Source organism: Muscardinus avellanarius (assembly GCF_963383645.1).
Source record: "Muscardinus avellanarius genome assembly, chromosome: 7".
NCBI lineage: Eukaryota > Metazoa > Chordata > Mammalia > Rodentia > Gliridae > Muscardinus > Muscardinus avellanarius.
This window is the reverse complement of record NC_137793.1, coordinates 89,764,697-89,779,411: the sequence shown is the minus strand read 5'-3', so window position 1 is coordinate 89,779,411 and position 14,715 is coordinate 89,764,697. Positions and strand designations below refer to the sequence as shown.

General features: G+C 37.9%; 1 protein-coding gene across 1 annotated transcript in view; it reads right to left on the bottom strand.

Moving 5' to 3' along the window:
* The window catches only part of KIF14 (kinesin family member 14), a gene marked incomplete at both ends in the record, with an annotated part of 62,238 nt that overhangs the window by 36,899 nt on the left and 10,624 nt on the right, over positions 1–14,715 (bottom strand). The window contains 8 exons of the mRNA XM_080698973.1: positions 1,130–1,314; positions 4,290–4,353; positions 4,806–4,953; positions 7,316–7,488; positions 10,459–10,574; positions 11,287–11,403; positions 12,959–13,066; positions 13,681–13,711. Of these exons, the coding sequence (XP_080555099.1) occupies positions 1,130–1,314; positions 4,290–4,353; positions 4,806–4,953; positions 7,316–7,488; positions 10,459–10,574; positions 11,287–11,403; positions 12,959–13,066; positions 13,681–13,711 (942 nt within the window). The remainder of the gene's footprint in view (positions 1–1,129; positions 1,315–4,289; positions 4,354–4,805; positions 4,954–7,315; positions 7,489–10,458; positions 10,575–11,286; positions 11,404–12,958; positions 13,067–13,680; positions 13,712–14,715) is intronic.

Below are 14,715 nucleotides of genomic sequence, written 5' to 3'. Positions count from 1 at the left end.
AGTGAGACCTTGTTTCAAAATAAAGAATAGAAAATAGGGCTGGGGTGTAGCTTGGAGGAAGAATGCCCCTGGGTTTAATCCCAGTACTGCAAGGGGGTGGGGAGAGGGAGAGAAAAGATGAACCACAAGCTAGAAAAACATGTTTGCAACAACACACCTCACAGAGATTTGGCAACCAGAATACAAAATATACAAAATGAATCCATAAAGAGAGATCATTTTGTTTACAAGACTGACCTAAAGTCTGACAGTACTAAGTGTTAGGGATGTTGAGTAACAGGCACCCCAATGCCAATGGGAGCAGAAATTCATAATCATTTTGGAAAACAATTTGAAAACACCCAGTAAAGTTAAATATGCACATATCTTAAAACCTAATATATCTTTACTCTTAGCGTTTCTAAACTTCAAAAATTACTATAGCATAATTAGAAAATCATTATACCTTTTATGTAGCACATTGGGGAAAAGGTGACACTACTGCTCCCTAGTCTGGCAACTCAGGCATCCCAAACTCCTATGTGCTTCCCTGAGGACTCTTGTGATTAATGTTTCAGCCTACATCTGGGAAACTGCTCTAGAGAAACTCTTTACATTTCTATCAGAAAATAAGTACAAGAATACTCATATCAAGACTGGGTTAGCAAAAAACTTAAAGCTACCCAAATGTCTGTCAATAAAATAGGTTTTAATAATTTAAAGAAATAAATTCATGTGATTGCAAATAAAAGAGCATCATCATGGATAAATCTTAAAAACACAATGCAGAGTTAGTGTTTACAAACATTACCATCCCATCAGTGTATAACATTCATGTGAACAAATCTTTTAAATTTATCAAAACCAACATTCTGCCATGTAAGATAGATGCAGATTCCAAGAAAAAAAATTATCCTTCAGTTATCATATCAAGTACATCAGAACAAAAATACAGAAAGCATTACTGAGAATAACTCGCCCATCGTCCTTTACGGAACACTCAGAATGTGTTTTTCTGGGCTAAAAGGCTTGAAGAAGTATCCCAAAGAAACTATAAATGAATGCCTCATATGAAGGAAACCCCACATTGACAAGATACGGAAGCCTATGAAAAAGTAAACACGTATCTTCTCTTTAGAGATTAACCTACCAGTGATCATCAGCAATTAGCACCCCCGACAACTGAATATCATGGCTCGAGTTTGGTTTATACTTTCCAACTGTAGTTGTCCCTTCTTTTATCATGTACAACAGCATCTCTGATAGCTGTGGATCTTCATTGAGATTCACGAGGTTTGGCAAATGGTTGTCCATTTGAAATGTAATTCCTGCTTTCTGGTAGAAGTCAGAAAAAAAAAAAAAAACAGCTAATCTTAACCACAGTATGAAATTATTAAATACACCTAAAATGAGTGGTCTACGTTAAACATTCCAGCCATTCTATGTGAAGTATCAATAAATTATAGATTTCTTAGGGCTGGCATTACAGCTCAGTGGTACAGTTGCTTAGCATACGGAAGAACCTGGGTTCAATCCTCAACAAGGAAAAAAACAACGGTTTCTTAGGATGTCTGCTTTGTGACTTCTCTGTGCGTACCCATCAGACACTGAAGACTGAGCTGTGCTGACGTTTCCTTGCCTGCACCGTCCTCAGTCCACTCATGTATCATCACTACACTGTGTCTGTTCTTACTGGCCAACTGTCTTTAGAATGGACCAGTTTTTGTTGCAGTTTCACTGCCATCACCTTAACTCAGGCCTCTCAACTCACACAGAACTATTGCAGCAACTACTCCTGATCGCCGTCAACAGCTTCTTCCGCTTTCAGTCTATCTTACATTCTATACCAGATTAGTTCTCCTAAAAGGGTACTCTCAAAATGTCATAGTACTCCCTAGCACTTTCAAATGGCCTCTTATTTCCTTTAGAATAAAATTTAAATCCTTAGCCTGAAAATCAAGACCTTAATAAACTAATCATAATATATATATATATGTCCAATTTATTTTGAAACAGCATCTCACTAGGTTGATGAGAGTATCACTACCTTCTGAGGCTGTCCTCAAACCTGGGATCCTCCTGCCTCCGCCTCCCAAGTAAAATGATTACAGGCGTACGCCACCATGCCTAGCTATCTCTCCACTGTTACCTCTTCTCTAAGACTTCATAAGCTACTTGTTCAAACAAACTGACCCATGCAACCTCTTCTGAGGACATATTAAATTTTCTCTCCTTTATTCTCATAGAATTTTCCCTTCCTACAATATTCTTTTTCTCCAATCAAAATCTTATCCAAGCTTCAAAACTGACCTCAAGTTGCACCTATGAGGGTGAGCTGGCCATTCCCCAGGAACTTTTCCCCTTTCCTCTGAGTTCTCATAGCACTCCCTAGCACTCCCAGGCACTAACTTGGCTGCCACTAACTTGGCTCTTGACTCATTTTCTGCGATCTCCTTTAGAATTTCACTCCATTAAGGAGTTTTGATTTCTATTAAAATGTTCAATCCTTTAGAGACAAAAACAAACAAAAAACCAAGCTTTCCCTCTAATTTACAGCCCCGCTTCCCTGTCTTCCACAATTCTCATTTTCAGAGTCCCTGTGTGTGGCTCTATTTCCTTATTTCTGTAATTCCTCAACGCACAGCCATCTGACTTCTCCCTTTAGCATTACAATGACCTCGTAATTTCACAATGCAGTTCACATGTTTCTGAAACCTGGGAGTCATTCTTGATGTTTCCATTTCTCTCAATACTCACATTTGAAAACAACTCCTGATCCTATCGATTTCACTCCTAACTCTTGAATGTAACACCTCCAATATCCATTGCTATCATCACTTTAAACTCTCATCTTCCCTTCCCTAAACAGCAACACCTTTCTAAATGAAAAACTCTCATCTGTCTTTCCTTCCTCAAATCTACCTTTCTCACTATTAATTTATTAAAAACAGAAGCCTGGGTCTGGTGACAAACACCTTTACTTAGGAGGCTGAGACAGGAGGGTCATAGGCCAGCCTCAGCAACTTAGCAAGATGCTGGTTCAAAATAAAAAGAGTTGGGAGTAGCTCAATGGTAGCGCTCCTCTGGGTTCAACCCCCAGAGCCACACACACATACAAAGAGAAAGACAACAGAAGCCTGCTCGTTGCACTGCCCTTCCACTTGAAACCATCAGTGTCTCCCAATTCCCCAATCCAAGTTCCTCACCACATTATGACCTAAATCTTGCATCTTCTCCAGTCAACTCTGTCCCAGCTTTAATTTTCAATTATAGAAAACTTGTTAATCCTTTGGACACTCAACCTACGTTGTGCTTTTGAACACAGTATTCCTTTACTCAGGCAATTCTGTTAGCCTAGCAAATTCTTATTCATTGTACAAAATTCTGCTTAGTTTGAAGTCCTCCTGGATAATTAGCCCCTCAAAGTTAATTATCCCCTCTTCTTTCCTGCTTCTCTACTTTTTATTGTACTAAAACAAGCCATATGAAACTGCCAGTAATGAACCATTTTTTTTATTTAGAAAAATGGTAGTTTCATAATGTTCATCTAATCACAGCATACTACATTTCACTTCTAATTATAGGCTCTCGAGTTAGCCCTGTATTCACCTTGGCCCCCCTGTTCCTGACACAACACAGACATTTTTAAATATTAGTGGAGCCAAAGTAACTATAACAAGACAATCTGTCTATATTTTAACTTTCCAACAATCTATGTATGGGCTCTAGGTGGTCACAATGTAGATCTTAACTATTATTATTATTATTATTTTAACTGGGAATTGAACCCAAGGGTATTCTACCTCCAAGTTATACCCCTAACCCTTTTTATTTTTTACTGTGAAACAAGGTCTTGCTAAGTTGCTAAGAGTCTTGTTAAGTTGACGAAACTGTCCTCAAACCTGTAAGCCTCCCACCGACTGGGATTATAGGTATGCATCACTGTGCCCAGCTATAATTCTTTATATTAATTCTCTTCATGATATTGCTTTGTACAGAGTCAGTATATAAAAATATTTTAGAAATTAAATTTACATATTCATTGGCATTTTCTTTATTTTCAAATCAATTTGTGTGTGGGGGGGTACTGGACATGGAACCCACAGACATTGTATCTCCAAGCTATACTCCCAGCCCTATTTTTCATTCTTTATTTTGAAACAAGGTCTCACTAAGTTACAAAGGCCTCCCTAAGTAGCTGAGGCTATCTGAAAACTGCAGTTCTCCTGTCTCAGCCTCCCAAGTACTGGGATTCCAAGCATGTGCCACCATGCCTGGCTTCAAATCAATTTAGAAAGTTGAAATTATACCTGTAATTCCTTTGTTTCTTGAAGTTTTCTTTTTTCAGCTTGTTCAAACTTTTCTTTCCATGCCCTTTTCAAAACATACAAAATGACAGTTAAGACATCCAGATATATGAAATCTGTAAGATTGAGAATCAATGAAATTACAGAAATACCTAGTAATTTTAAAAATATGATAGTCTGAGCTGGGAGTGGTGGTGCACACTTGTAATCCCAACACTTGGGAGGCTAAGATAGGAGGATCATAGGTTCGAGGACAGCCTCAGCAACTTGTGAGGCCCTCTGCAACTTAGTGAGATCCTGTTTCAAAATAAAAGAATAAAATATGGGTGGGGGTATAGCTCAGAGGTAGAAGGCCCCTGGGTTCAATTCCCAGTACTACAAGAAAAGAAACAATAGTCTCAAAACAGATTGTTCTAGTCATATGGAAAGTAGAGAGAAAGACTCAGTATCCTCTTAAGATTCCTTCAAGTTCTACCGCCCCAGCAGCAAATTCATCATGTCAGCACTGACTCTGCTCACCTCTGCATGTCTGCCATGTCTCTCTCTTGCTGATGCAGCTTCATTCTCAAGGATGTTATTTCCTGCCGGCAAAGTCTGTATCGTTCAGGATCAATATTCCGATTGTTTTTCTGAGCAGCTTTTAGCTTTTCAATTTCTGCTTTCAATTCTAAAGAATTATAAGATGTATGACTATGACTAACAACATTTGTTATATTCAATGCCCATATTATATATAATCCTCTAATCTTATATTTTATCAGAAATTCTAAATATTAGTAAAAAAATTAAAAACTTGGAAACATCAGCTTTACTTTACTTACATGATCTATAAATCTCTACATAGCCTTATTCTACAATAAAATGCTCCCATATTTACAAATTGCTCCCTTCAGAAAATATAATAGTTATATGATGTATTGTCCAAAGTGGGACACACCTCTGAAAGACAAGAGGACACTATTAATTGCACTGGGATTGTCATAGGAAAACCTTACTCATAACAAAGTCTTTGCTGGGTGTGGTGGCGCACCCTTGTAATCCCAGCACTCGGGAGGCTGAGACAGGAGGATCGCGGTTCCTGACCAGCCTTAGCTACTTAGTGAGGCCCTTTGCAACTCAGTGAGATCATGTTTCAAAATGAAGAAAGAAAAAAAAAAAATAGGGATGGGTGTGTAGCTCGGAGGTAGAATCCCCCTGGGTTCCATCCCCAGTACAAAAAAAAAAAGAAAAAAGTGTTTGCATCAAAGATTTTTCAAGCTGAAATTGAGAACACTTTTTTTTGTGTGGTACTGGGGGTAGAAATAGTGGTACTGGGGTACGCCGGGCTATACTCCAGGCTATACTCTGTGCTAGAGGAAACTGATTCTTCTCTGGCTTATACTTCTGAAACATCTATCACCTTCTGGTACTAAAAAAGGCTAGAAGACAAAGATATTTGAAAAGACAGTGGTTCCAATACATAAAGTTAAAATTAAGTATGAATAGCTGGGCGTGGTAGCACACACTTGTAATCCCCATGTTGGGAGGCTGAGACAGGAGGATCACTCAGGTTCAAAGCCAGCCTAAGGTGGCTTAAGAGATCCTGTTTCCAAATAAAATATAAAACAGGTCTCGGCGTGTAGCCCGGAGGTAGAAGGCCCCTGGGTTCCATCCCCAGTACCACCAAAAAAAAAAAAAAATTTAAGTAAAGATTAAGTACAGAGCAAAGTACAAATTAAGATTCCTTGCAAGTATTAAAATCTATCCTATGCGGTGTGTAGTGGCGCTCGCTTATAATCCCTGCGCTTGGGAGGCGGAGACAGGAGGACCGTGCAGGTTGCCAGGCTCCATGGCTTAAGAGACCCTGTTTCCAAATAAAAGTATAAAACAGGTCTGGGAGTGTAGCCCAGAGGTAGAAGGGATTCCAGAAACCCCAGTACTAACAACAACAAAAAAACTATCCTAGGCAGATAACTACCAAGAGATAAAGAGAAAGCAACCTTTAGCATAAATGAAGTTAGGCTTATGCTGAAAATTCATGCTCAAATCCAGGTTTGGTGGTGCACACTGGTAATCCCAGTACCTGGGAGAATGAGACAGGAGGATCACAGGTTTGCAGCCAGTCTCAGCTACTTAGTGAGGCCCTCCACAACTTAGTGAGACTGTTTCAAAATAAAGAATAAAAAATAGGGCCGAAGGTGTAGCTCGGAGGTAGAATGCCCCTAGGTTCAACCCCCAGTACTGAAAAAAAGTTATGCTCAAATAACCTGAGGACAGGCCCAGCATGGTGGTGCACAGTTGTAATACCAGTACATGGGAGGCTGAGACAGGAGGATCACAGGTTGAAGGTCAGCCTCAGCTTCTTAGTGAGGCCCCCTACAACTTAGTGAGACCCTGTTTCAAAATAAAGAACAAAAAAATAGGCCTGGAGGTATAGCTCAGAGGTAAAACACCCCTGGGTTCAATCCCAGTACCACAAAAGAAAAAGAAAAAAAAAGGCCTGGGGATGAATGAACAAAGAACAGAGCTAATAAATGGAATAACAACGAGGAAACATGAGAGAAAAACAAATACATAGCTTTATTGTTATTTTGTGCACATAGCTATAAATCTATAAAAATTTTTAATATTTGCTATTTCCCCTTTCCTGTTTACTTACATTCTATTTTCTATAGTCTTTTTCTGATTGTTTTCCCCCTAACTATTGAATTCTTTCTCAATACTTTGATTTTCTTAAAATTGCATATTTTGTGCCGGGCGTGGGTTTAATCCCAGCATTCGGGAGGCTGAGACGAGAGAATCATGATTCGCAGACAGACTCAGCTACTTACGAGGCCCTTTGCAACTCAGTGAGTCCCGGTTCCAAAAAAATAAAAATAAAAAATAAAAAATAGGGCTGGGGATGTTGCTCCAAGGTAGAATGCCCCTAGGTTCCATCATCAGTACCGCAAAAATAAAATAAAATAAAATAAATAAAAACTGCATATTTTGAGAGTATAATTTAACACTAAACTGAGAGAAAAATTTTAAAATTTGAGAGAAATATTTACCTCTAATTAATTTAGCATTCACATCTTCATTTACTTTGGCGATGTTGACTATCATACGGGCTTGGTTAGCATATCTCAGTGTGCTTAATGTTTCTTCTATGTTGCTGGCAGCAGGACTGACTGTAGCAATCATTGCAGTTTTTGAATTTCCACCCAGACTTTCTTTTAATAGCCTTCAAGGAAAAAGTCATAATTAGACTTTGCTTCTACAACAGTAATATCAGGCACAATATAAACTAATATGGTATATAACATCGTACTATCCTCTAAAATAATACTTAAAACCTACTTTTTGTATTTGTAGCTATTTTTAGATCTCATAAATACTTTTTCTCTTACACTTCCTATAGTGTTACAAACCGATAATCTGTGAGGAAGTTTTATTTTTTTTATTTTTTGTGGTACTGGAGATTGAACACAGGGGCATTCTACCTCCAAGCTACACCCCCAGCTCTATTTTATTGCTTTATTTTGAAACAGGGTCTCATTAAGTTATGGATAGCCTAATTGCTGAGGCTGGCCACGAACCCAGGATCTTTCTGTCGCAGCCTCCCAAGCACTGGGATTTACAAGCATGCACACCATGCCTGGCACTGTGTAGAAGTTTTAAAACATGGTTAACCATTAAATATTTAGTAAGATATCTCTTCCTATACTATGCGGTGGGCTACTTTAGGAAAGGTCTAAGAATCTTGGTCATCTTTGTATTTTCAGTGCTACTATGACCTTTTGAAGCAGATGCTCAATAAATGTTAAAAATTATGAAAATATAAGCAAAAATTCTATGTTCAAAACCTTTATTTTAGAGAAAAAAAGAGTATGAGACTTAAAACTTATATTTTATTAGAATAAATTTTGGAACAAATTTCACTATTACTAACTTTTCAGGGGCATGAAAAAAATCAGAATTTCCATACAGGCATCAAAGTGGCAAAAATAGAACTAACCAATTATCAAAATGCCTTGTCAGCCAGGCATGGCACACGTCTGTAATCCCAGTACTTAGGAGGTTAAGACAGGAAGATCATAGGTTCAAGACCAGCCTCAGCAATTTAGCAAGACCTTGTTTCAAATATAAAAAATAAATTGGGTCTGAGGGTGCAGTTGTAGGGGTGTAGCTTAGAGGCAGAATTCCAAAGTTCAATCCCCAATATCACACATAAAAAAGCTTTGACATAATTGTATAGATGCTCCTTGACTTAAGCTAGGGTTTATTTTGATAAACTCATTGCTAACGGAGACTATTTTAAGTCAGAAATGTACAGCTAACCTACTAAATACCAGAGCTTAGCATTACAGTACACTGTAGAATATTGGTTGTTTACCCTTATAATCATGTGTGACTGGAGCTATGGCTGTAAGCCATAGCCCAGCATCATGAAAGAACATCTTATCACATCTCCCTAGCCTAGGAAAGATCAAAACCCAAATTACAGATTCTACTAAATTCCCATCAATTTCACACCACTGTATGGTAAAAAATAAAATAAGTTGAACCATCTATTTGTATTGTATTGAGGACCATCTATTTGTCTTAACGCTTTTTTCCCCCTTTATGGTGCTGGAAATTAAACCCAGGGGCATTCTACCTCTGAGCTAATCTCCCAGCCTGATTTTTTATTCTTTATTTTGAAACAGGGTCTCACTAAGTTGCAGAGGACCTTACTAAGTAGCTGGCTATCCACCAACCATGATCCTCCTGTCTCAGCCTCTCAAGTACTGAAATTACAAGCATGTGCCACCATCCCCATCTTGTATTAATGCTTTTATCATAAGTAAATGTTAAATACATAGAGATGTCACTTTAATGTATAGAAATAAAACATATATTTACTAGTGAAAATACTTATTGAGTACCCATCTGCTAGCCACTGTGTAGCAGGCAAATAAATTATTCAATTTTACTTTACACATATAAAACATGTTTGGTAAAAGCATACATGTTAAGACACTAGTGACAAGAAATATAAGTGTAGTCACTTATTCTAATAAAGTACGTATTTATGTATACAGATTTTTTGCATCAATTTTTTTGATCTTTTGCATTACTGAGAATTAGACCTAGGGGTATTCTATCTCCGAGCTATATCCCCAGCCTATTTTTTATTCTTTATTTTGAAAGAGGGTCTCACTAACTTGCGGAGGGCCTCACTAAGTAGCTGAGGCTGGCTGCGAACCTGCAATCCTCCTATCTAAGTCTTCCAAGTATTGGGATTACAAATGTGTGCCACCACACCCAGTTTACATCAATAGTTTAATCTTTCTTTCTTTCTCTCTCTCTCTCTTACCTTCTTTCTTTCATGGTGCTGAGGGTTGAACCCAGGGGTGCTCTACCTTTAAACTATACCTCCAGATTTATATTAATTTTTAGTTTGAAACAGGGTCTCATTAAATTGCCGAGGCTACCCTGGAACGTGCAATTCTATCCCAGCCCCCTGTGACTAACACTCACTAAAACCCCTAAAAGATAGGTATTGATATGATCTCTATTTTATAAATGAGTAAATAGAGCCAGGCATGGTGGCGCATGCTTGTGATCCCAGCATTTGGGAGGCTGAGGCAGGATGATCATGGTTCTTAGACAGTCTCAGCTACTACTTAGTGAGGCTCTTTGCAACTCAGTGAGACCCTGTTTCAAAATAAAGAATAAAAAATATAGGACTGAGGGTGTAGCTCAGCGGTAGAATGATCCTGGGTTCCATCCCCAGTACCACAAAAACAAACAAACAAATAAATAAATAGGACAAACTTTTTTTTTCTTTTTTTTGGCAGTACTGGGGATGGAACCCAGGGGAATTCCACCTTTGATCTACACCCCCCAGCCCTATTTTTTATTTTGAAACAGGGTCTGAGTTGCAAAGAGCCTCACTAAGTAGCTGAGGCTGTCCTCAAACTGCAATCCCCCTGTCTCAGCCTCCCAAATGCTGGGATTACAAGCGTGCACCACCACGCCTGGCTTAGGACAAACTTTTCAGTGATTGCCCAAAGTCACAGAGCTTATAAAACACAAGGAGGACATTTAAATCCAGGTAGTTTGGCTCTAGAATTCTTATTACTAACCACCTTTTCTCCATCTATCAGTCTTTTCCTCATAGTATTCTCTGGATTTTATATAATTTTCTTATACTTCAAATGATACTTGCCATGTAAGAACAGATTCACGATAAGGAATAAAAATGCTCTTTCGGTTTGCTTGTTCAGAGAGTGCAGATATAACTTTTCCCAAAGTTAGCAAGGACTTGTTAATGCTCACACCTTCCTGTATATAAGAAAAAAATATAGTTTTAAAAACTTTCTCAAAACAAACTATTTCACAAAATATATTTCTCTCCTCATACAATTAAGAGTAAAAACTTTATTCCATAAACTACCAACTCTCTAATGACTCAAAACTTATGAAATTTTCTTTGAAAAGAAATCATAACCAAAAAGTATAAATGTCTAAACCTCAGCAATGCAGCCTATAAATTTCAGGTAAAGAAAATAAATATGTTCAGTTTTTATTTGCCTAAAAATAATAGCAAATAAAGGAATGAATTTCATCAAAATAAGAAGAGCACAGTGGGTAGTAACATGTGGCCTGTAGCCCTAGCTACTCAGGAGGTTGGGGCAGGAGAATTGCTTCAGTTTAGGAGCTCAAGGCTAGTGTGGGCAACACAGCAAGATAGCAAGATACCTTTTTTTTTTTTTTTTTTTTTTTGGTAGTACTATGGATTCAACCCAGGAGCATTCTATCTCCAATACACTCCCAACCCTTTTTTCATTTTTTGTTTGTAAATAGGGTCTCACTAGATTGCTGAGAGTCTCACTATATTACTGAGGCTGGTCTTGAATCTGACCCTCCTGTCTCAGTCTCTCAAGTACTAGCACTACAGAAATGTGCCACCATGCTCAGCTGCAAGATACCTCTAGAAGAAGGAGAAGGAGGAGGAGGAGGAGGAGGAGACGACGACAAAGAGCATCCTCCTTACCTTCAGTCGATCCCCACTAGTATGGGCTACAGAGCAGCGCTCACTGCCTGCCAGATCGATTAGGTTTATGCGACTCGTTATTCTATGATCATGTTCTTCCCCTTCCACAAATTCTGTCTACAGCAAAATATTAAAATATTATAACATCTTTTATGACTTACTATAAAAAACATTAAAGTGGAAAGTTATAAGATTAGAAATTGCTAATTCATTTTAAAAACATCCCTTTTTAAATGTATAATAATTTACAATTCAGAAATAGTCTACTGAAAAAAATATACTGAGCAGTGGTTAGATTATGCAAAACGAGAAAGAACTTCAAAGGAATTAAAATCCATCACTACTCAGTCATATTAAGCAAACAACCCTAATTAAACAAAATTGTTAAAAGATTTTGTGAATGCATTTAAGTGTGATTATAAAACAACCAAAAGATTATAACAAAAGTGTTATAAGGGTTTGAGTAGTGGAATTGATGGCTAAATTGTTAAAATCTTTTATTCTGATGTTTTTCTTTTCTTTTTTTATGTGGAACATATTGAAAATGGCATACATTCAGACTGTGCTCGGTGCCCTCTCTCTCCTTCCCCTTCCCATTCCCCCCTCCCAACAATGAGTGTCCAGGTTAACCACGCTATATTCATACTTTTACACATATTGTGATGCAGCTCCTCCATTAATCAACCTCAGCCTTCTTCCTCTCCTACCCTTCCATTCTAGCTTTGCTGAGGTTTCCCCTCCATTATCTGGAGTCCCTCTGCATTCCTAATACTCCCTAGTTTGGGCATATTAGAGAAAACATGTCCCTTCTCTTTCTGTGCTTGGATGATCTCAACATAATGTTCTCCAGGTCTTTCCATCTTCTTGCGAATGATATGATTTTGTTCTGTATAGCTGAAAATTCCATTCTGCGTATTTCCCATAATTTGCAATCCATTCATCTGTTGATGGAGACCTAGGTTGGTTCCATATTTTGGCTATTACAAATTGTGCTGCTATGAACATGGATATGCATATGTTACTGTAATTCTCTGATTTCAACTCCTTTGGCAAAATATCCAGGAGTGGTAGAGCTGGATCACATGGTGGATCCATTCCCAGTTTTCTAAGGTATTTTCATATTGATCTCCATAGCGGCTGAACCAGTTTGCACTCCCACCAACAGTATAAAAGACTTCCTCCTTCCCCACATTCTCGCCAGCATTTGTTGTTGTTTGATTTCCTTATGCTTGCCACTCTGACTGGGGTTAGGTGGAATCTCAGCGGAGTTTTGATTTGCATCTCCCTGAGGGCTAATGATGCTGAACATCTTTTCGTGTATCTACCGGCCATTTGTATCTCTTCTTTTGTGAAGTGTCTATTCAATTCAGTTGCCCATTTCTTGATTGGCTTATTTGTTTAGCTAGTGTAGAGTTTTTTGAACTGATGTTCTTCTAAACACATTACTGATATGAAAATCATTGGTAATAATTTTTAAAATAAATAAAATGCTACTATAAATACCAAAAGTCATTCAAAGGTATTGTGCTAATTTCTTAAAGTCCATTTATATTAACATAGTTATATAACAGTGTTTTACCCTTTCATTTATAGAAGAAATTGAAGAAAACAGAATAAACATATGTACTACCTTACTATGAAAATAACAATAACGACAACAACAAAAAAATACCTTGGTCTGGGTCATCACGAGGGTAAAAACTGAATGAGAACGGGAGCTTTTATCATTCATACCAGTAGCAGCAGTTGCCCTTTGTTTATTTCCTAATTCTAGCCAACTCTAATAAGAAAGAAAGAAGATAGGTCAAATGGGCAGTTGTAATTTATTAAAAAAAATTAAGGGCACATTTGCTTTTTATACACACTTCTAACAAGATATAATTTATAATTTGTTTATAAAACGAAATTTCATATGTACATATATAATCAACTTATAAAATGAAATAAGTATTTATCTTTTAATAATTTGTATTTCCATCACCTATTTTTTCTTTTCTTTTTCTTTTTTTTGGTGGTACTGGGGTTCTTGGAAGCCCTTCTACTGCCGGACTACACTCCCAGACCTATTTTATATTTTTTAATTTGGAAACAGGGTCTCTTAAGCCAGCAAGGCTGGCTCCGAACCAGCGCGATCCTCCTGTCTCCGCCTCCCAAGCGCAGGGATTACAAGCGTGCGCCACCACGCTCGGCATAACCTATTTTTTCTATCACAAAAAAATAAACAAGTCACGAAGTGATATCCTCTTCTGATTGAAGCTTGGTAAAATCAATTCACAATACTTTAACAAGATTAACCTTTTATTCATATAAGGGCAATTAAGGAAAAATATTCTTATAAATATTTGTGATTGTGTTCTATCTAGTAAAAAGAAAACAAAATATAATCAATCTTACCTGGATATCAGAGTAGGAACTGACAACATTCCTATTTTTTAAGATGTAGGGCAAAACCAAGACAAAAACAAAACCAATTTTATTAATGATTAGACACTTGTTCACATCAAACAACAATTAATTATGTAACTACTCTCTGAAAGTCACAATGGACTGATTTACAAACATTACAACACTGATTCTCTCAGAATCTTTCATTTTACCTATTCTTAAAAAGCCGAAAATAGGCCGGGCGTGGTGGCGCACGCTTGTAATCCCTGCACTTGGGAGGCAGAGACAGGAGGATCTCGCAGGTTCAAAGCCAGCCTCGCTGGCTTAAGAGATTCTGTTTCCAAATAAAATATATATATATATATATAAATAATAGGTGTCAGGGAGTGTTGCCTGGAGGTAGAAGCAGAAAATAAAAGTGCTTTAATTTTACCAAAGAGTATGATTTTTCTTTTTTATTTTTATTTATTTATTTATTTTTGGCGGGTCTAGGGATGGAACCCAGAGGCATTTGACCTCCAAACTACACCCCCTGCCCTATTTTCTATTCTTTATTTTGAAATAGGGTCTCACTAAGTTGCAGAGGGCCTCACTAAGTACTTGAGGCTGACCGCGAACAGCAATCCTCTGGTCTCAGCCTCCCGAATGCTGGGATTACAGTGTGCACCACCACACCCAGCCCATGATTTTTCTTAATAAAGTATATAAGTGTGTGTGTGGGGGGGGGGGAGTCTGGGGATTGAGCCCAGGAACATTCTATACCCCAAGCCCTATTTTATTTTTTGAAACAGGGTCTCACTAGGTTGATAAGAGAATAACTACTTGCTGAGGCTGTCCTCAAATCTATGATCCTCCTGTTTCAGCCTCCCAAATACTAGGATTACAAGCACCACTACACTGGCACTGGGGATTGAGACCAGGGGCATTCTACCTCAGAGCTACATTCCCAACCCTTTTTAGTTCTTGTTTTGAAACAGGGTCTCAATACGTTGCTGAGAGTTTTACTAAATTGCTAAAGATGGTGGTCAACCTATGATCCTCCTG